The following is a 21,627-nucleotide window of genomic DNA, read 5'->3' as shown; positions in this document are numbered from 1 at the left end:
AAGGAAGATTTGAAACACTACTTCAGAATAGGCCTAAATTGAATACCGAAAATCTTAAGACTTTCTCAAGAAGCCATTTTTTTTTTCTACAATTGCAGAAGAAACAGACCGAATGTGTTTTTCAAAAGAAAATTTGCTATCAAGAATAGTAAAAGGTTCCCGAAAGAATTTTTTTTCTAGTTTTTTTTTTCTGAAATGTGTAATTGGATTATAAAGTTTGGTTTGATTATACTAAATATTGTTTTTTAGTATTTATATTTCAAAGTAATTTTACTAACTGTATAACTTCTAATTGTTCCATCACCGTTCGCAGTGTTTTGCCTTTAACCTAAATTTGATAATCAAGTCAATGATAATCACCCACGTCATCGATTATTGTAGTTATTGTTGAAGTACTATTTTTTTTTTTTATTTCTTTTTTTTTTTGCCATACTTGTTTTTCCCTTTGAATGGAGACCATCACAAGAGTGAAACCTATTTTCTCGGCAAGACCTTAGGGGGATAAGATTGCTAAGCCTATGCTTATTTCCATTCATTAGTTTACAGCTGGATAGGCTTGTGGCCGATAGTTCGGCCGAGTATTGTACTAGTATTGTGGCGTTTAAATGGCGTAACCGAGTAAATTATGCCAATTGAATAACTGATATATTCATCTCGTACATAAAAGATATGCTACCTAACCTAGTAAAGGAAATCAAGAGGAAAATCATATAGAAAAAAAGTTCAGATACGACATCTATTTTAAAGTTATACTGATCTTGAAACATCTTATATTTTTCAGTAATTACTTTTCTGTAGTTTGCTTGCTATTCCTTTATTTCCTTTCCTCGCTGGGCTACTTTTCTTGTTAGAGCCCTTGGTCTTGTCGCATTCTGGTTATCCAATCAAGGTTGTAGCTTGGCTAATAATAATAACGATAATACAAGAATTCAGATATATATGGTTAATATTTTTAAAATGAATATAATTAACAGCTTCAACATTTTTTGTGATGGCGTGAAACATGTATATTCTATCTCCTTGCAGGAAAGATAGACTCGAATGTAATGTAGGCTTAAGCTAAATTAGACATATATCTTTATTGTGAGGGAATGGACTAAGTGGCACCTCATCCATAGTAAAAGTGTCTTCGTTTTCATATATGGATGCAAGGGATAGTAAAAAGCACACAGAAGAGATGATTTAAAATCAAGATACGTAAAACCAAACTTACGTTGACTGTTGATAAGGTAGAAACATATTAGTTGAAGTGACCTTGTCGTTGTGACGGTAATAGTAAAATGTAAAAGTTATTTATACTGCTGATAAGTAAGAGAAACCATCAGCAAGTCTAAAAAATCTAGGACGCATATGAAAAGCCTAGGGTACTTTAATGGCAGGTATGATTAAGACGTTAACGGGGAAAAGAAAAGAGGATCTTAAGCCAATTTCACAATTATTTTTTGCATGGGATGTTGAGTTGCTTGGCAATCATATAATAATGCTTATTTTATAATAAGCATGTGTGATAGCCTGCAATTTGGGGGACAGTAACGTATAGGTCAGAATATTTAATCACAGTAGACTTTGAGGTTGCAGGACAAAACTCATCGGGTGAGCAAGTGAAGAGCTTGAAGTAAGACCTACTATAAGTGATAAATAAAAGAAGTACAGAAAATACATACTCGGGTTTTTTTTATAAATAGGATGCCTTTTCAATACTGACTGGAAGGAAAGAAAATATTATAAACAGGCTGCATTATCATTGTTGACTAAAAGATAGGGGGGAGGGTGTCCGATTCAGATACAGGATCATGTTTTATGATTATTTATTCAACCCACTTTATCCTCTTGTAATCATTAACTCGAGAGACCTGGATCAAAGAAATAAAAATTTCCTTTGATTGTCTCATGAGGATCTTATAAAGTTTCCTTAATTTCTTTGTACAATATTTAAAACTCAGTCGTTCATAACGGTGTTCGCTAGTATCATGCGTTTGGCAGAAGTAGTGGGATAATTTTTATACGTCTGGCAGTGAAAATTATATGAAACTTTTTTTTTTTCTTTTTTTTTTTTTTCCTATTCCTTGCCGATTCCTTTTGTCGATGACGTTAGGTTCCCGAAGCGATCCACATCCACGACCAAGGAAGGCTAATACACCATTCTTTGTTATATCTTAAATGAAAGAACTACTTATTATTTTTCGTAAATATATATGAATAATCAAAAAAAAAAAAAAAAAAAAACGTGCTTTTTTAAATGTTAACACAAAAACTTTTGCTACTTTTTTGTTTAGTTTTCATACTTGCTGGTAGAACAGGTAAGTGTGGTGGGAAAATCATTACTCTGGGAATAAAAACTTTCTCCTACCTTTCACACACAATTCACCTATATATTCACCTGCTCTAATATCCACCGAGTTTTACAATATCTTAAAATGACGCTAACTTTACACTAAGATATTTCCTTGTGTTATTTTATCGTGTAAGCTATAATAGTAGTTTGTGTACGGTTTTGTGGTACATGATTTGGTAGAATTTCGCCGTTGTAATCATAAAGCAAGGCTTACAAGTTCTCTAAAAATTGTATACTCTACCAATTTTTTTTTTTAAATATTTAAGCTATACTTTTTACGCTTGGTTTTCCAATTACTTTATCCTCTGACATCCACGAGATGCATGAACCTCAATGAACTCAGGCCATATGTCATTCCTGTGCCACCTAAGGTCAATCCAATTATCAGAGCCAACCTCCTGGTTCCCTCCGTATTTTCATCAACCACGTTTCTCTAGTAGTCCTATGGGTCTACCACGCCCTCTCCTGGCCAGCGGCTTCAATTCGGGTAGGCCTACACCCTGGACTAACTCATATTCCCTTCTCAAGATATGCCCATCCATCTCTATCGATCATCTAACTTAGGGTTGCCAGATTTCAAAATAAGCAATCCGGGACACTCTTTAAATCTTTCAATTCCCAGCTTCTAATCCTTATATCTATATAAAGATTAATACATATATATAGCATATGCTCACACCCAGATCAACATATAAGAATATTGAGACGTATGGAAAAACATCAAACATTTTAATGGGATATGAAGAAAATAAATATGAAAATTAATATTTAATGCAAATTACAATAAAGAAACTAAAGAACACGAGACTAGCTTGGAAAAGTAGTAATCAATATTTATGAAACAAATCAACTTTTTCAAATAAAAAAATGAAGATATGTGACAATGAGGAATTCATAAGCACAAAAATGAAACATGAACTATTAATTGTATTGCTAAGATGACTTAGCCTTTTTTCACACGGTCCTTACTTCCTATTACCTGTCTAAAATTTTTTGCAATAAAAATATATATTCCATTTACACTGCAAAATAGCTTCTATAGTTGACACATCCAACTTATTCCTCTCGTCTGTCCATTGAGCAGTCATCATAGAAAAGACACAATTCCACATCTGCATTATATATTTTTTTGTGATGAACTTAATGAGGGACAAAAGGGTGTCCCGTCAGGGTCAAAATGATCAAATTCGGGACATGTTCCGCAAAATCTGGACGTCTGGCAACCCTAATCTAACTATATCATTCACATTGGGCACCCCTGCCACCTAGCGAATTGCTGCATTTGTTTTATGCTGCTGCCATTTAATTCCCAAAATCCTTCTCAATGCTTTATTCTCAAAAGCAAGAAATTTTCCATCAATTGTATCACGACTACTGCCCAGAAGTGATATCGATCTCACAAGTGAAAACGTATATTTTTAGTTTGCTGTTAACTGATATTCGATTTTACCTCCATTTTTTTTCTTAGGATGCCCATTGCGTGTTCTGCCCTCCCCATTCTCTTCTTGATATCTGTAATTAGCGATCCATCACTGGTAATGACGATTCCTAAATATTTGACAGTTTGAGTTGAGTAATATTAGCATACTCCTCCGATAAGGCAGTTCGTCTGATCATCACACTGAATCTTCATGACCTCAGTCTTTCTCAAGTTAATCGCCAATCCAATCTTTCTCCCCTCCTGTACCAACCTATCAATCATTTCCTGCATTTCATTTATTGTAGAGGTAATTCGAACTATATCGTCTGCGTATTCAAGATCCCATAATCTCTGGCGCCCTTTCCATTCAATGCCATTATTCATAACATACCTTAATCAATCATCATAATAAACGGTAAAGGAGACAGTATTCCACCTTGTAGTACTCGAGTCTTGACTTCAAATGCATCTGTAAGACTACCATCAACCACTATCCTACAACTGGCTCCACTGTGCATACCCATTAGGATGCTTACAATCTTTTCTGGTATCCCATAGTGCCTCAGAATCTTTTTTAACATACTACGTGAAATACTATTAAGGTGTTTTCCTTAATTCTATAAAGCATAAAACAAGAGGTGATTTTAGTTCGTTGCACTGTTGAGCTATATGTCATAAAATAACCATTAGATCGTCACATCCTCTACCTTTTCTGAAACCTGCTTGTTCTTTTCGAAGTATTCTATCTATTCCAGGTTCTATTCTCTTCAATATTACCTTGGAAAAAACTTATACCTACTGGTGACAATGGGACCCCTTGACTATTCTCACAGTCTTTCAAATCCCCCTTCTTGGGTACTTTAACAATAATCCCATTCATTTTCCATTCAACAGGCGTAACTTCATATCGCCACATATGATTGAATAGTTCATCAAACACAATGGGTGTTTGAATTTTATCTGCCTTCAACTTCAAGTTTTTCAGTTGTTCGATTGTCAAAACGACCTCTGCCAATCAAATGTCACTTACATCGATAGGAAGATCGTGTTCAACCTCAAGGATGTCCTCCTCGTTTAGTGGCATTTGCCTATTTCGTGTCTCTTCAAAATTTTCTTTCCATCTAACTTTAATTTTAGATTCCTTAGTTAGAAGATTTCCATTTTTACATCTGACAGGTAACTCAATTTCTTCCTCTTTCCATTGATTTCTCTAATACACTCATATACATAACCTATACTTCTTTCATATCCTGTATTTAGATTTTTTGGGCTCGGCCATGTCGTCCTGATGGAAGGTTCCTTTGGGTAGCCTTTCTAAGGGATATTTGCTACAGTGATACTCCCAGAGAAATAAACCAAAGGTTTCCAGAATTCTAACTCCTGGCGCGATTTACCATAATATAACTTTAAGGATATCTCATAGAATCAGGGGACGTATTTTTAGATACGACACATAGCAATCTTCACCCCGAATAGATTTAATTCTTTGAGGGGGAGGAGTGGCGAACGAAACAGGAGCCGGTATCTAGGTACCTGGTGGACCTCCTATCTGTACTATTACCGGCCGCCATTCCTTGTTCAGTAGCATTTAAGCTAAGCGTGCTCCCAACCTTTTCCCGTGTTTGTTACAGATTTTTGGAATATTAATCATGTAATCTCCAGCATCTTCATCCTATGGAAAGTTAATTATTTATTCTTTCCTGTGTATAATTTTAGGCTCCCTTCTCACAGTTAAATTCGTATAATTTAAGTGTGTTTGGTTGAGCGTAGCCACAACCGGAGGCGGCCATTTTAAGACTGCTGTCGCACATTACAATTGCATTTTATTTAGTCAGTAGAGCGACATTCCCGGTATTTAGCTATAAATTTTAGCTAGTTGGGCAAATTATACAAGTGAAGATTATGCATACGATATTATTTTATTCCTCTTCCTAAATGTGACTTTACTTTTCATATACGCCGGGGCCTCCAGCAGTACCAACCATGGCTGCGGTCCCCACTGAAGTTAGGCTAGCCTAACTCGTATATGTATACGTTAGTAAAGTAATTCCCCATGTTTAACCTCGCCCTATCGTTCCTTATTAATTCGGATGGGGACATAAATCCCCTAGAATTTAAGGATAAGGTTTGATATATATTCTTTTTTAGAGAAAAGAGGCTAAACCCTTTTTCCCTCCCTGAGCCGCCGCCATAAACAGGCGGCAACCTCTTATCTTTCGTCATGGCCGTTGAGTAGAAACCCGGATTGACCTAGATAGTAATACACCGTCTTTCTTCTTTGCCGCCGAGTACTCCGGCTTTGAGGATTAGATGGTAATTCAGGGTGCCCTGTCTTGCAGCCGACAATGTCGCCGACAGGGGAATCTTTGTTCCTCTGCCGCCCACGACGTCATAAGCCATTAAATATAATAGTATGCATTACTATTTTTTATATATGCATTATATCAATTATATAAACAACTGAGTACTCATTTCACTCTTTTTCTTCCCTACAGGAGGAGCCAATGGTGAAGGGTACAGTTGTGTTCTGCAACCACAAGAGTAAGAACTTTTGTGAGCCCACGATGTACAGTTCTCTTGCCCCCTGCCGCATTGTATCTGGATCCCTGAGGTATTGGGACCTGTATTCTAAGCATACATTATATCAATGATATAAACAACCTAGTACTCATTCACCCTTTTTCTCCCTTACAGGAGGAGCCAATGGCGAAGTGTACAGTTGTGTTCTACAACCACAAGAGTAAGAACTTTCGTGGGCATACGATTTACAGGTCTTATGCCCCTGCTGCATCGTATCTGGATCCCTGAGGTACTGGGACCCGGAGGATCTCTCCAATTACTTAACCTTGCTGACCGACGGCTTTGGAAAAGATATCCCTGACACTATGGAGTCAAGGGATACAGCAGGGGAAACCCTTCGAAGGTGAGTATGAGGCTTCCAGAAGAACTCTCCGGGACCTTACCTACCTAACGAATCTCTGTAGTGCCTACTGTTCCCTAAGGCTCAATCGAATACGTTTGTGTCTAAGGTACAGGTCCAGCCTCCCTTTATCCAACGGATAGTGGACGTGGATATCAACAAGGCACTGCAAGGCTTGGACATCCACCAAGAACGGATGTCGGAGGTGTCCATTAACACCGGACAGGACCTACTGCAAGAAGGCCCTGCATAAGGAGTGGTTCAACCACCTACGGATGAAGAAGGATCCGTTTCGACGGTGACTGAGGTCCCTCAGCTCACTGTGTCGGCATATCAACGTATGCCGTCAACCTCTTCAGCCCCAACTCCCCAACTGGCTAGACAAGTCGGCAGGAGCGAAGCGCTCCGAGAGTCCATCCAGCAGATGTTGACACTGTTCCGGAAGGAAGAGGAGAATAAGCAAGATCTCAAAGAGATGAAGAGGGAGGTACAGGAAGGGAAACGGCCTGGCGCTTCCAGGGGCTCCACTAAGCCCCTTAAAATATCTGACCTCCCTCACTGCTCTGAAACCAACCCCTGGAGATAGACGGAATACATGCCCATGTTGAATGGGAAGCTTTATATCTCCGAGAAGTTGGGGTCCAAACCCTTTGAAGAGCTTCAATTCTGGCCCAGCTTTCAGTGTACCCAGATTGCTACACGAGACTGCGAGATGAACCTACATCCCGCGAGGAGACTATGCCGAAGGAAGTCATTGTCCTCGAACATGACAAGGCACAAGCCATCCTTACCAAGACTCAGAAAGGAGCCGGGTATATTAACTCCAAAGTCTGAGCATTGAGCAATAAGCACCCAACCTTCATTGCTCCTTCCTCCAGAGCCTTCCCCCTTTCGGGGAAAGCCCTAGACTGTGTCATGAGAGCAGTCGAAGTGGGCAAACCCTGCCCAATCCTAGAGAAATGCAAACCATTATCTCTAGCTATGCCCACCTTCGAGGAGAAATGGAGAGAGGTACATCTAACCTTCTCCGTCTTGAAATTGGATCCGGAGATAACAGGCCAGCAGTTTGATGAGAACCTTCCAAAGTTGCCAAACCATCTTTTGAGAAGGGAACAAGAGATGAAAGATAATCTTGCCGCTTCTCTGTCTCATCAGAACTGCTTGGAAATGTGTGCAGGCCTTAAATAACACCCCACCCTTGTGATGGATATGTATGCTTTTCTCAGGTCAAAAAAGGACCTGTATAGAGCATGTGTTTTCCGCAACAACTCTTAAACACGAACCCAGAAAACTGATTTCATCATGTATCTGGGGCGAAGACCCTTTCCCACAGGAAGTGGTCCAAGAAGTCACTGCCAAAGCCACCACGGAGAATAGGAACCTTCTCCAAAAGTGGGGCATGTCCTCAAAGAGGAAATCTTCATTAGAACTGCACAATTTCTGACCGTGATCTCGACCACCTTTCGGCCCTACAAAGGTAAGGGCCCAAAAAGAGGATCCTACGGAAACCTCCCAAGGGTGGAGGAGGACGTGGTCACGGAAACAAGTCCTCAGGAACCTCTAAACAATGAGAGGTTCCAGGTAGGAGGCAGACTTTTCCACTTTCGGGATCGTTGGACCTTCGATCCCTGGTCCACAGCCAAATTATGAATGGACTTGGTTGGAAATGGAACAAAAATCCACCCCACTTTTCCAAAATTCTTCCAACACTCCACCCCCTTATTGGAAGAACATTCCTCAGAACTCTTGAATAAGAAGGTAATGAGAAAAGCAAAGTCCATCAAAATTCCAGGGAAGGCTGTTTTGTGTTCCCAAGAAAGACTCGGACAAACCCAGAGTCATTCTAGACTTGTCTCCACTCAAGTTCATTGAGATCAAAAAGTTCCGCATGCTTACTGGCACCTACCAGTCAGAGCATAACTAAAATAGAACTAAAGCAAGAATATTACATTTCCCTATCAGTATTTTATTGCAATTTTTTTCTATGATTGAATATGTAAGATTAGCTAACTTTTGCGCCTTAACTATCATTTCACTTTTCTGTGTTTTGAACATATTCCTACTATCCTCTACCTTGATACCTAGGTATTTAATATTGCTTACTCCTCTTATTCCCTCTATGTTATCTGGTTTCTCCTACATATTATATATAAGTATGCTACTTTTGTCTCTATTTATGTCTGGTCTGGTCTGGTGCAGATTGCCATGCCTGTAGCATGACACGGGCTCTTGTCGTAGGACAGCCCGTAAGAGGATATCATTCTGAAAAGAGGAGGTCTCCAAAGGAGGCCAAAACTGCATCATTAGAGAGCAAGGGTTGGTTTTACGATGGGTATCTGGAACACAAAAAATGTGGAGGATGAGTGACTTAAGGAGGGATTTGACAAAGACATGAAAGGGAGGGAAGTAACCCGAAAAAGAGACTCCTTTTTAGGTCCACGAAATGAAAAGTTTTAGTTAGAGAAAAAGTGTTGATAGCAGCAAGTCCCAGTAAGTAGGAGAGACTGGGAGAGGAGGGAAGTTTTTATCTGCAGTCAGAGAGAAAAGGAGTAGGTTTAAGCAAAGAGGCTTATCCCTGCTCTGTAGCTGGAGTGTTGAATTGTTGCAGGAGCTGAAGGAAGGTTGGGGTCAAGGATAAGGAGAGGACTCTGGTAAGGATTTTGAAGGCGATGGGTATGAGGTCTTGTAAGGTGAGGGACTCAATTTGTAGAGCCAAGGTTTGGGGTGGGATTGAGGATGTAGGTTGAGGAGGAGGTAGAATTGCAGGTTGAGGAGCAGGTACTGCTTGCAGTTGAGTGGCAGGTGCAGGCACAGGAACAGTGGCTGGCTGGCGCTGTCTTCTCTGGCGAGAAGGTCTCTGGTCCTTGGGTTGTGAAATCTTAGCTGGCTTAGGCTGTTTTGGAGGGATAGTGCTCTTCCTCGCAGCTATCCTCCTAAGTCTCTCTGGCAGCGCTTGTTCCAGGCGAGATGAAGTCTGTAGAAATTAGGGCACTTGGGGCGTGTGTCTCTTCCATCCTTATGGGCTTGGAGACAGACTTTGGTGTTGTGGCGCTGGCTGCAAACTCCACAGGTGATGGGGCCTTGGTACTCCTCTTTGTGGTGGCCATAACGCTGGCAGCGGTAGCATCGAAGAGGTTCTGGGGTATATTCTTCGACTGGGAATGTCCCCAGACTCCAAGATCCAGCAATGAAGGCACTGGACCTATGAAGGTGGCTATAAGTCTCCTGACAGGGACTTCTTCTCTATTCTTGCAGCGTACCGCCATGTCGATGTTGCTGCAAGAAGTGGCAATGGAGATCGGCATAGTTGTCGGGTACCTGGCGATGACTGCCTTCCTCTGAACCAAGGCAGGGTCAAGCAGAGTAAGAGCTGGCTCCTCCTGAAGAAATCTTGCGGTTTCCAAGTCCTTAGGGATGATGATAAGGTCACCCCTTCGGTTGAGACGAGCTGAGATTTGCATGCCAGGCCTTGCAGCCATTGCGGCAACTGCGGCGTAGGACGTAGAGCTGTCGGGTTGTGAGAGCCTGAACTTTGAGCGTGGTCCCCTAGGTTCAGGCTGAGAGGCTGGAAGGCTGGCAGCGACGGTGGTGGCTTCCTAAATAAGGCTCTGAAGACATTCCACACAGTTGCAGTCCAGTGAGTGTTCCCCTTGAGTCTCAGCAACCTTCATGGCGGTGGAGCACACAGGTGTCGAAGTAGGAGTGAGGGCTGCAACAGGAGCTGTCTGTGTCGGTGATGAAGGGACAAACAAGGACGAGGAAAGGCTCTCAGTCCTTGGTGTCACTAAGGGCGATGGTGGGGGTTCTACAGGAGCTGGAGAAGGGCGATCCAGACTCTTCCTTTGTTTGGGAGGGAGAGTAGGATCCTCCCAAGTAGCTAGCTTGGATTGGAAGTGTTTAAGGATATTGTTGGATGCAATCTTGCATCCAATGCATCTGCAACGGATGTGGTGAGTTGGCTAGGTCTTGTCCTCTACGTCGGTGGTGCGGAGGCCTACCAACATGAAGTCTGTCTCAGATTGCCTTACCTTGTGTAAGACACGGGCTCTTGTTTTTGGCAGCCAGTAAAAAACGTGAAGTTTGCTTGCTTGCTTATAGATTGTCCAGTCAACATTGACTGAACACGGGCTCTTGCGTTGACAGCCTGTCGAGCAGGCTCCCGGCTCACAAGAAATCTGCTCTAGTTAACAGTAGCTCTTTTCAGAGCATATTATTTTACACTGGCAACAGTATTAGTTATCATGGAGCCACATTACTCTCACATGACTGGTCCTGCAGCCGCTCAGCTCCTTGAGCATAGCTGCAGGTGCGACCCCTCAGCCCCTAGAGCATAGCCGCCTGAAGCTCTCATCCGCCTGGCCTTGCAATCGCTCAGCTCCTTGAGCATGGTTGCAAATGCAGCCGCTCAGCACCAAGAGCATAACTGCCTGAGGACCAAGAAAATCCAGTCCATCATGGAACCGAAATGAAAGGTTTTAGTGGTAGGTAAAAGTGATGATAGTAGCAAGTCCCAGTAAGTAGGAGAGACTGGGAGAGGAGGGAAGAATCTCAATTAGTAGAGTAAAGGAGCAGTTTAAAGCATAGTTGCTTATCCGTGCTCAAGGGAGGGTGGGGTTGTAATTAGGGTGGAAAGGAGGGCTTGAAAATTACTGGTGGGAGTCTTGGCAAGGGAAAAGACTCAAGTTATGAGCTGTATTAACAAGGGGAGCAGCTCTTCAGATGGCAAGGATTCTATTTGGGTAATGAGGGAGGGGATTGAGGGAGGAGGAGGACGGTTCTGAATAGGATTGGGGCTGGGATCAGGAGCAGACACAGGAGTCTCAGTCGGGGCTGGAGCTGGAGCCGGCTTCCGAGGAGGTCTTTTGCGTGGTTTCCTCTGCGGCTTTGGTTGTGTCTTTACTGTGACCTCTGTAGCAGGGTTGGAGATTTGCTGAGGCTTCAGTCTTTTTAGGCATTTTGGACTCCTTTTGTTCCAGGCATGATGTGGTTGGGAACAATTGGGGCACTTTGCCCGAGTTTCTCTCCCGTCGTTGTGCTCATCAATGCAGGTTTGCGTTGGATGATTCCCACTACAGACTCCGCAGACAGCCCAGCTTTTGCAGACAGACTTGTGGTGCCCAAACCATTGACAGTTGAAACAACGGAGTGATTCCTTTTCTAGGCCCCTAATGGGAAAGGTACCCCACAGTCCGAGTTCCTGGGCAGGTGGAATGGGTCCAATGAAGGTGACGACGACTTCTCTAGTGGGTGCCTTGCCACTGCCCACCTTCTTCTTGGCTTGGGCGACATTGTGGCATTCCTCAATGAAAGAGACTGGCAGTTTGGTTGGATAGTTGTATACCACCGCTTTCTTCTGTTTCCTGGCTGGATCCAGATAGGTGAGGGTGGTTTCCTTGTAGAGGTGTTTCGCGCTGTCTTGATCTTTTGGGTGATAATAATATCACCTTTTAAGTTGGGCCTGGCCGTAATCTTAAGGCCAGGGTTGGCACCTGCCATAGTGGCTACAGTCGCATATGATGGGGTTTCTCCAGTAGCAGGAAGCTTGAACCTTGGTAGCTGGGATGAGGCTGATTGTACGGCTGCAACTGCAGCCTGAGTGCTGCCAATGGTCGTGGCCTCAGCTAGAAGCTGAGTGAGACACTCAGTGCAGTTGCAATCCTGCGCGTGGACAACTGTGGTTTGAGTGGGGTCGGGATCCAGTTCCATGGCAGAGACATCTGTCTCTTGGGTGGAGGTGGTTGCAGTCACAGTTTATTCGGTGACGGTGTGTGTCTCCACAGGTGGAGGCAAGGTGTCTTGTGCAGGTGAGTAGTCAGCAACTTATCTTCGATGGCTGGCTGAAGTTGGGAAGGTGGAGATTGTTGCTCAATGGCTGGGGCTGCAGGAGGATCCTTGAAGAGGGTGCCCCGGTATGCGTAAACACATGGTGCACAGCAGCATGTTGGGCTATGCTTTTCATCGGCAGGTGTCCTGTAGTAGTGTATGCCCTTGGAGAGTTTCTGGCGCTTGTTCAGGATCTTTACATATGTACCTGTGCTCGGAGGAAATTTTTCCCAATTTCCTGGTCTGGTCTCTATCTTGTAGAAGTGGGGGATGCAGGCAGCTGTGAAATCAATACAGTCCTGACATATACATCTTGGGTGATGTTGGTACATGAGTGGATCATCATGAGGTTCAAATCTCACCCGTTGGATGAGTTCTTGCCTGTAGCAGGTGTAGAAGGCACAGCATCTGCAATCTGTGACTGCATTTGCATCCTTGTAGAGTTTTGCATAGTGTCTAAGATGCTCTGGATACAAGTCCCAGACAAAGTTCTTGAGCCTGGTAAAGCCCACTGACACGATGATTTCGTTGAACAGCCGAAAATTTCAGCACTGTCGAAAATATCGGCATAGGGCCGAAAATTGCAGCTTTCCAGGTGGCAGGGGACCTGTGCAGTCCCCTGTGGCAAGAAGCTGGATTTCTGGGAGCAGGGAGACGACCTCAAAGCGTGGTAGCTGCGCCGAGACTAGGTCTGGTCTGGTGCAGATTGCTATGCCTGTAGCATGACACGGGCTCTTATCGTAGGACAGCCCGTAGGAGGATATCAATCTGTAGAAAACTCCAAAAGGAGTCAAAATTGCAATTAAAAAGCAAGGGTTGGATATGCAAGGGGTATCTGGAACAGGGAAAAGTGGAGGATGAGTGACTTAAGGAGGGATTTGACAAAGACATGAAAGGGAGGGAAGTAACCCAAAAAGGAGACTCCTTTTTAGGTCCACGAAATGAAAAGTTTTAGTTAGAGAAAAAGTGTTGATAGCAGCAAGTCCCAGTAAGTAGGAGAGACTGGGAGAGGAGGGAAGTTTTTATCTGCAGTCAGAGAGAAAAGGAGTAGGTTTAAGCAAAGAGGCTTATCCCTGCTCTGTAGCTGGAGTGTTGAATTGTTGCAGGAGCTGCAGGAAGGTTGGGGTCCAGGATAAGGAGAGGACTCTGGTAAGGATTTTGAAGGCGATGGGTATGAGGTCTTGTAAGGTGAGGGACTCAATTTGTTGAGCCAAGGTTTGGGGTGGGATTGAGGATGTAGGTTGAGGAGGAGGTAGAATTGCAGGTTGAGGAGCAGGTACTGCTTGCAGTTGAGTGGCAGGTGCAGGCACAGGAACAGTGGCTGGCTGGCGCTGTCTTCTCTGGTGAGGAGGTCGCTGGTCCTTGGGCTGTGACATCGTAGCTGGCTTAGGTTGTTTTGGAGGGTTAGTGCCCTTCATAGCAGCTATCCTCCTAAGTCTCTCTGGCAGCGCTTGTTCCAAGCGTGATGAGGTCTGGAGCAATTAGGGCACTTGGGGCGTGTCTCTCTTCCATCGTTGTGGGCCTGGAGACAGACTTCGGTGTTGTGGCGCTGGCTTAGGACTCCACAGATGATAGGGCCTTGACATTCTTCTTTGTGGTGGCCATAATACTGGCAGCGGTAGCATCGAAGAAGTTCTGGGGTGTATTTTTCAACTGGGAATGTCTCCCAGACTCCAAGATCCAGCGATGAAGGCACTGGACCTATGAAGGTGGCTATAAGCCTCCTGACAGGGACTTCTCTATTCTTGCAGCGTACCGCCTTGTCGATATTACTACAGGAAGTAGCAATGGAGATCGGCATGGATGTAGGATATCTGGTGATGACTGCCTTCCTGCGAACCAAGGCAGGGTCTAGCAGGGTCAAATCTGGTTCCTGTTGCAGAGATCTAGCAGTTTCCAAGTCCTTAGGGATGATGATTAGATCACCCCTTCGGTTGGGTCGAGCTGAGACCTGTACGCCAGGTTTTGCAGCCATGGCAGCAACTGCGGCGTAGGACGTAGAGCTGTCGGTGTTAGAGAGCCTAAACTTCGGGAGTGGTCTCCTGGGTTCAGGCTGAGAAGCTGGAAGGCTGGCGGCGACGGCTGTGGCCTCCTGAAGAAGGCTCTGAAGACATGCCACGCAGTTACAGTCCATTGGGTGTTCCCCTTGAGGTTCAGCAACCTCCATGGTGGTGGAGGACACAGGTGCTGGAGTAGGAGTGAGGGCTTCAACAGGTGTTGTCTGCGAAGGTGATGAAGGGACAGACAAGGACGAGGCCAAGCTTTTCGTCCTTGGTGTCACTAAGGGCGACGGTGGGGGCTCTACAGGAGCCGGAGAAGGACGATCTGGGTTCCTCCTTCGTTTGGGAGGGGGTGTACAACAACAAGGATAAGGATAGGGAAGTGGGGAATATGGGATAAGGAAGAGTACCCCTGGATACAATCCAGTTTATTGCCCGAAGGCAGGTACTCGGGATGGGAAGGAATAAGGGAAAAGTGAGAAAAAGATGTACAGGAGGAGAATAAAAGAGAGGGGCAAACCCTCGTGCAGTGTTAAGTTAATTTAGGAGCCACCTGCTATTGCAGGCGACTAAGAGTGAAAAGAAAAGGAAAGGACAAGTAGGGAGAGGAAGGGTTTTTTGGTTCACATGGTCTAGCCCTGTTGCAAGTAGACTATTAAAACTATTCGAAGGCATAAAAAGTTGTGATGTCAAATTGGTTATGAAATTTTTATTGAATAGTGATTTGATTTATTAATTAAAGATATTTATTTAGGTTATTTTGGGGGGCTTGGGTGTAGGTTGTTGTTGTTGGAGTATTATAGTCAACACTTGTTGTTGGCACAGGCCTTTCCCGTGTGTGTAGATTGCCTTACCATATGTAAGACACGGGCTCTTGCCGCTGGGCAGCCCGTAATGCCTTTCCCTTGGTTGGCCCGTACTAATCAGAAAATTTTCTCCATTTAAAAAGACTCTAATTTTTTATGCAAATTTTATGGATTTGTTGATAAATTTAGAATTGTTTATAAAGGTTGATAATGTTGAATTTGATTGTCTTTAATATAAATTTGCTTAAAAGATAAAAGACTTTGCATCTTTAACCTACTTGCAAAATATTTGCATTTATTTCAATTCCTCAACGTGAATATCCATCGAGCAGACTCAAATTATCAAGATTTCACTTCAACTGTTGGTTTGTTCGTAGCTATGACTGCCCAAACAATACCTTTAGACCATGTTCGATACACTTATTCATACACTTCCCCATTACTAGAATATGATTGCTGGATTTTACAGCATCCTGCATCAAAGCAACTATGTTCCTGTTGACTGCAATGTCAGGTAGGCCTAAGGCCTATAATGCAACGCTTTAAACATAAAGATGCAGAAGCCATGACTCGGATTTATTTTTTACCTTGGATGTTCGAATCGTATTTCTTTATACAAATTACTTTTTCATTATTGCCTTTTTACTTATTTTGGGAAAGAGATAAAGAGAACTTCCATTGAACACTTATTCTTTCATGTCTATGGCATTGAGAGAGAGAGAGAGAGAGAGAGAGAGAGAGAGAGAGAGAGAGAGAGAGAGAGAGAGAGAGAGAGACTTACTATGAAGCAAATGTAAATTAGATGATCTTTCTTCAGGAGAAATGATTATTTTGACTGAGACTAAAAGAAAAATGGAATCTCGTCCGTCCGGGACTTTGACACAACGAAGAGAACGGCCATCTCTTCACACGAAGAGAACGGCCATCTCTTCAAAGTGACCTCCATCCTAACTTGAGTCGTTTTTGAAGCTCAGTGGTAAAGCTTGGGTCTATATCAAGGTCGGTAGAGTTCGGTTAAGTAAACTGAGATAGCCATGTCGTCCTGATGGAAGGTTCCTATTGGAAGCTTTCTAAGGGATATTTGGCTACAGTGATATTCCCAGAGAATTTACCTTTAGGTCTTCAGAATTCTAACTCCTGGCACGAATATCCTTAAAATTTCTCTTAAGGATATCGCATAATATCATGGGACGTATATCTTGATACGACACATAGCAATCTTCACCCCGAATAGCATTTTCGTTTCGAGGGGGAAGAGTGGTGAAAACGGAAGGGGAGCCCTTATCAAGGTTACCCTTCCTCCCGTACTATTACGAGTATCCAAGATGTCGCTCAGTCTTATTTTTGTAGCGTATTCGCACGGTAGTTTTCCCTGTTGTTCTGGCTTTTGTGATCATTATTTTGAGGATTAATAATGCAATCTCCAGCTTCTTCTGCCTCTGGAAAGTTGAGTATTTATTCTTTACAGTGTATAATTTTTAGCTCCTGCTTCACAGTGAAATTAGAGTAATTTATTGTGTTTAAGAGCTTGGCCGGTCATCGGAGGCGCCATGGGCGCTGTCGTTCACTATGCATGCTTTATTTAGTTAGCAGAACGACAATCCCGGTTGTAATAGGATTAATAAATTATGAAAGCAATTTATGCATAATTATACTAGTAAAGATATATATATTTATGCATATATTTTCCTCATCCTTATGTCGATCGTATACGTTAGAGTTTTGGCGATTTAGGTAACCGAGATCTCGCCCTGCGCTAGGGTACCTAGCCTACGCGCTTTAGTATACTTTCATACATTATCCCCGATTACCCTCGTGTATCGTTTTATCAATTCAACGGGAGATAGTATATCTCCTAGAATTATATATAACTCTATACTCGTCTCCTGTGGAGATTTAAGGGTAATCCCTCCTTCCCTTTGAGTGCCGCCATAGGCAACAACCCTGTCTGGTCTTGCCATAGAGTAAATCACTCCGGCTTGACTAGGCTAGGGTTTTCTGTCTCCACCCTAGCCGGCGAGTATCCCGGCTTTGGTTTTCGTCAGAACCTCAGAGTATTCAGTCTTCCTGCCGGCAGCTGAGCAGTAGGGTGAGTAGTCACTCCCCTGCCGGCATGCAGCTGCCGGCATAGGAGGCTAAGCCTCCCTAGGCCACACCTGAGGTGGTAGTTGATGCCGCCACCTTCTTCCCCTGCGGTCTAGAAGACTAGTCCTGTTTCGGCAGACCCTAGGCTGAAGAATAAATATTCTTCTGCTGCCTAGGATACTGAAACAGAGTTTCTCCCTTGTGTGGAAGTGGCGGCAATCATGCCGCTGCCTTCCACACTTTATACAGGACCCTTTTCCCTGCCCCTCTCTGTCCTTTAGCGATAGCCTGGCCATCGCAATCCTGTGGCCGGCGTCCTACATTCTCACCGCTTGCCGGGTAGATTGTGTTGCCGGCCGGGCTCCTACATAAACAGCTGTATTAGCCACTCAGTCTTTTCCTTACGGACGCAAAGGCTCCGGGAAAGGTTGTTCCGGCTATGACGGCTGCCAGTGGGAGAGCCCTTTTACTGTTGAGTGTTCTTCAGTCCTTCCTTGGATTGCCATCCACATCCCCGAAGCCGGCAGTGACCGGCAACGGATTTTGTGGCTGGATGGAAGCTTAAATGACGCATTCCCCCTTTCCATTTGAACCCTCATTCTGGAGGAAGGCAGTAAGGTTAAGTACTTACACCCTTATTTATTATTAACAAACTTTTTAATAAGGCAGCCCTTCACTCCATGCTTTCTCTCTCTCTGTCGGCTAGTGACGCCAGGTACTAACCCAGCCGGCAACATGCCGACTGGACCAGTGCCGTCAGGTACTAACGGTCCCCAAGTACTAACCAGCCAGCGACATGCTGGCTGGACCTTGCCGCCAGGTGCTAGCCTAGCCGGCAACATGGCGGCTGAACTGCAGTATATGATTATACAGTAGCCAGTATATTTGCAGTATAGATATACTGCAGACAGAAAACTAAAGTATAAATTATACAGTAGTTATTTTCCAACATACCTTGTGTTTCTTTGCACAGTCTATTGTTGAGACCAATCCTATATTGAAGGAAAAGATATCCTTCAATACACTGATAGTTAATCAGTTAACTACTTAGCCCACAATATTAAAGAACTTAAGAAGGGTCGGTGTTAGTGTACACTTATCTATCCCTAAAGGTTAGAACTCTTCTCTTTGAGTTTGCCTGAGTATGGAAACTCTATGACTTTAATTTTGGGGGAGGTCACAGCAATTGGCTGGACAGGAAACACAAGTATGTGTCTTTCCTATTTCCTTTCTAGCTTAACTATCCTAAGCTATAATGGTTAAAATATTAATATTAATATTTTGCATAATTTGCTTATCATGTGAGATAAACAACCGCATACTCATTTAATTTTCCTCTCTTTACAGGAGGACCAAATGAAGTGCGAAATCATCTTTTGCAACCACAGGAGTAAGGACTTCTGTGGTCACAAGGCGTGTAGGTCTCACGCCCCTTGCACCAAAACTACCGAAACCCTGCGGTACTGGGACCCTCAAGACTGCAACATATGCCGGACCTTGGTGACCGAAGGTTTCGACGACCCCAAGTCAGCGGAGTAGAGGGATGCAGCACGAGCAAGGCTGCGCAGATGGGTACGAGGGTTTCAAAAGAACTCTACGGGACCGTACTTTCCTAATGAAAGGATGTGCGACTTGCTGTTCCCAAAAGCGGGTATCGAAGCTGTCGTACCCCAAGCACGACCTGAACCCCCCTGCGTCCAGATTGCCATCGAGACGGACGTCAGTATCGCGTTACAGGACATCCACCTAGAGGAAAGGATGTCTGAAGTGTCCTCGGACACGGAAAAGGATCTACTGAAGGATGATCCCGAGGAGGAGTCTACCCTACCTCCAGATGAAGATGATGATGTAGAGTCGGAGTCCCTTCCGTTGGTACTGGCACTGGAGCCGTTGCCTTCAACATCTTCTGCCCCTCCATCAGACGACATGAGACAGGCACTGGCCAATCTTACGGCTCTAATGGATAACATTCGCAAGCAAGGCGAAGCTAGGGAAGCGAAACTCGAGAGAGAGCTCCGTGAAGCTCGACTCACCACCTCCCGAGGGTTAAACAAGCGACCCAGAGTCCAAGACCTCCCACCCTGCTCCGAAATCAATCCCTGGAGGTATGCAGACGTTATGCCAATTACTAATGGCAAACTCTTCATATCGGAGGAGATGGGAGCCGTCCCCTTAGATGACATCCAGTTCTGGCTAAGCTTTAATGCTTACCCAGAATGCTTCATCCGATTGAAGCAGGAGCCAGCGTCAAAAGAGGAGACGGAACCCAAGGAGGTCATGGTATTCGGCCACGACAAGGCACAGGCTCTCTTGTCAAGTAGCCTGAAGAAGGTGGGTTACACGAACTCGAAAGTGTCCGCCTTGAGCAAGAAGCATCCTACCTTTCTTGCTCCCGCTTCAATAGCCTTCCCCTTTATGTCGAAGGCTTTTAAAGCTGTTGCCAAGGCAGTGGAGGCAGGCAAACCATGCCCTACACTAGAGGAGTGTAAACCTCTGTCGTTAGCCCTGCCCATGGAGGATAAAGATTGGAAAGAAGTCCACCTTACCTTCTCGGTAGGGAAGTTGGATGCAGATATCGCGAGACGACAGTTCAGCGAGAATCTCCCGAAACTGTCAGACTTTCTCTTGCGTAGGGAGCAAGAGACGGAGAGACTAGCGGCATCTCTATCCCTACAGAACTTCATGGAAATGTGTGCAGGCCTAAAGAGCACCCCAGATATGAACATGGTCATGGCTAAGCTGCACATGGCCACCTTAGTCAAGGACTTGTGTGGCTTTATGAAAGCCAGAAGAGCATGTAGAGAGTTTGTGTTTGCTGCGGCAACAGTAAAACACGAACCCAGGAAGTTGAGAGCTTCCAACATCTATTACTATTACTATTACTATTAAATGCTAAGCTACAACCCTAGTTGGAAAAGCAGGATGCAATAAGCCCAGGGGCTCCAACAGGGAAAATAGACCAGTGAGGAAAGGAAACAAGGAAAAATAAAATATTCTAAGAACAGCAAAAACATTGAAATAAATATTTCCTATATATACTATAAAAACTTTAACAAAACAAGAGGAAGAGAAACTAGATAGAACAGTGTGCCCGAGTGTACCCTCAAGCAAGAGAACTCTAACCCAAGACAGTGGAAGACCATGGTACAGAGGCTATGGCACTACCCAAGACTAGAGAACAATGGTTTGATTTTGGAGTGTCCTTCTCCTAGAAGAGCTGCTTACCATAGCTAAAGAGCCTCTTCTACCCTTACCAAGAGGAAAGTGGCCACTGAACAATTACAGTTTGTAGTTAACCCCTTGAGAGAAGAAGATTTGTTTGGTAATCTCAGTGTTGTCAGGTGTATGAGGACAGGGGAGAATCTGTATAGAATAGGCCAGACTATTCGATGTCTGTGTAGGCAAAGGGAAAGAACCGTAACCAGAGAGAAAGATCCAATGTAGTAATGTCTGGCCAGTCAAAGGACCCCCTATCTCTCTAGTGGTAGTATCTTAACGGGCGGCTGGTGCCCTAGACAACCTCTTCCCTAATGAAGTGGTCAAGGAGGTAGTTGACAAAGCAGCCATGGAGAATAGAAATCTTCTCCAGAAGTGGGGCATGTCATCCAAACGAAAGTCTTCCTCGGCTGCGGGTTCCCAACCTAAGAGGAAGACCAAGAGACCCAGACTACCCTCTCGGCCTGCCCAGCAACAACATTCCACAGTCGCCATGACCGCAGTGCCCCAAGTGGTTGCTCAACCGCAAACCACATTCCAGATGGTGCCTCAGCAGCTGGTTGCCTAGTCACCAGCATTTAACCCAGTGTTTGAGAGGCAAATCACTACCTTTCGTCCCAAAGGTAGAGGCTCCAGACGGGGCTCCTCAAAACGCCCCTCACGAGGTAAGGAAGGACGCGGTCAGGGAGGTAAATCCTCCGGACAATCAAAGCAATGAGATGCTTCAGGTAGGAGGGAGGCTCCAACATTTTCAGGATCGCTGGACCTTCGATCCTTGGGCCCACAGCCTAATCAAGAACGGACTTGGATGGAGCTGGAGCAAGTCTCCACCATCATTCCCTCAATTCTTCCAACACTCCACCCCCTCACTGGAAGAATATACCCTAGAACTATTGAGCAAGCGGGTAATAAGGAGGGCAAAGTCCATCAAATTCCAGGGAAGGCTGTTTTGTATTCCCAAGAAGGACTCAGACAAACTTAGAGTCATTCTGGACTTGTCGCCACTCAACAAGTTCATCGAG

At 44.2% G+C, this 21,627-nt stretch overlaps 2 protein-coding genes across 4 annotated transcripts in view; one reads left to right on the top strand and one right to left on the bottom strand.

The window, feature by feature from the left end:
- LOC137614626 (uncharacterized) overlaps positions 1-4,635 on the bottom strand; it is a 42,432-nt gene extending 37,797 nt beyond the window's left edge. Inside the window, exon 1 of the mRNA XM_068344325.1 lies at positions 4,533-4,635. Within this exon, the coding sequence (XP_068200426.1) occupies positions 4,533-4,635 (103 nt within the window). The remainder of the gene's footprint in view (positions 1-4,532) is intronic.
- The window catches only part of LOC137628728 (uncharacterized), a 597,116-nt gene that overhangs the window by 477,478 nt on the left and 98,011 nt on the right, over positions 1-21,627 (top strand). Inside the window, exon 5 of one of the 3 annotated variants that reach the window (XM_068359913.1) lies at positions 4,650-4,779. The exons of the other annotated variants lie outside the window; for them this stretch is intronic. Within the exon in view, the coding sequence (XP_068216014.1) occupies positions 4,650-4,675 (26 nt within the window). The 3' untranslated portion in view covers positions 4,676-4,779. Of the gene's footprint in view, positions 1-4,649; positions 4,780-21,627 lie in introns of those variants that run through there. 3 annotated transcript variants of the gene reach the window in all.

The sequence above is a fragment of the Palaemon carinicauda genome, chromosome 2, assembly GCF_036898095.1.
Source record: "Palaemon carinicauda isolate YSFRI2023 chromosome 2, ASM3689809v2, whole genome shotgun sequence".
NCBI lineage: Eukaryota > Metazoa > Arthropoda > Malacostraca > Decapoda > Palaemonidae > Palaemon > Palaemon carinicauda.
This window is presented reverse-complemented; position numbering and strand designations above follow the sequence as displayed.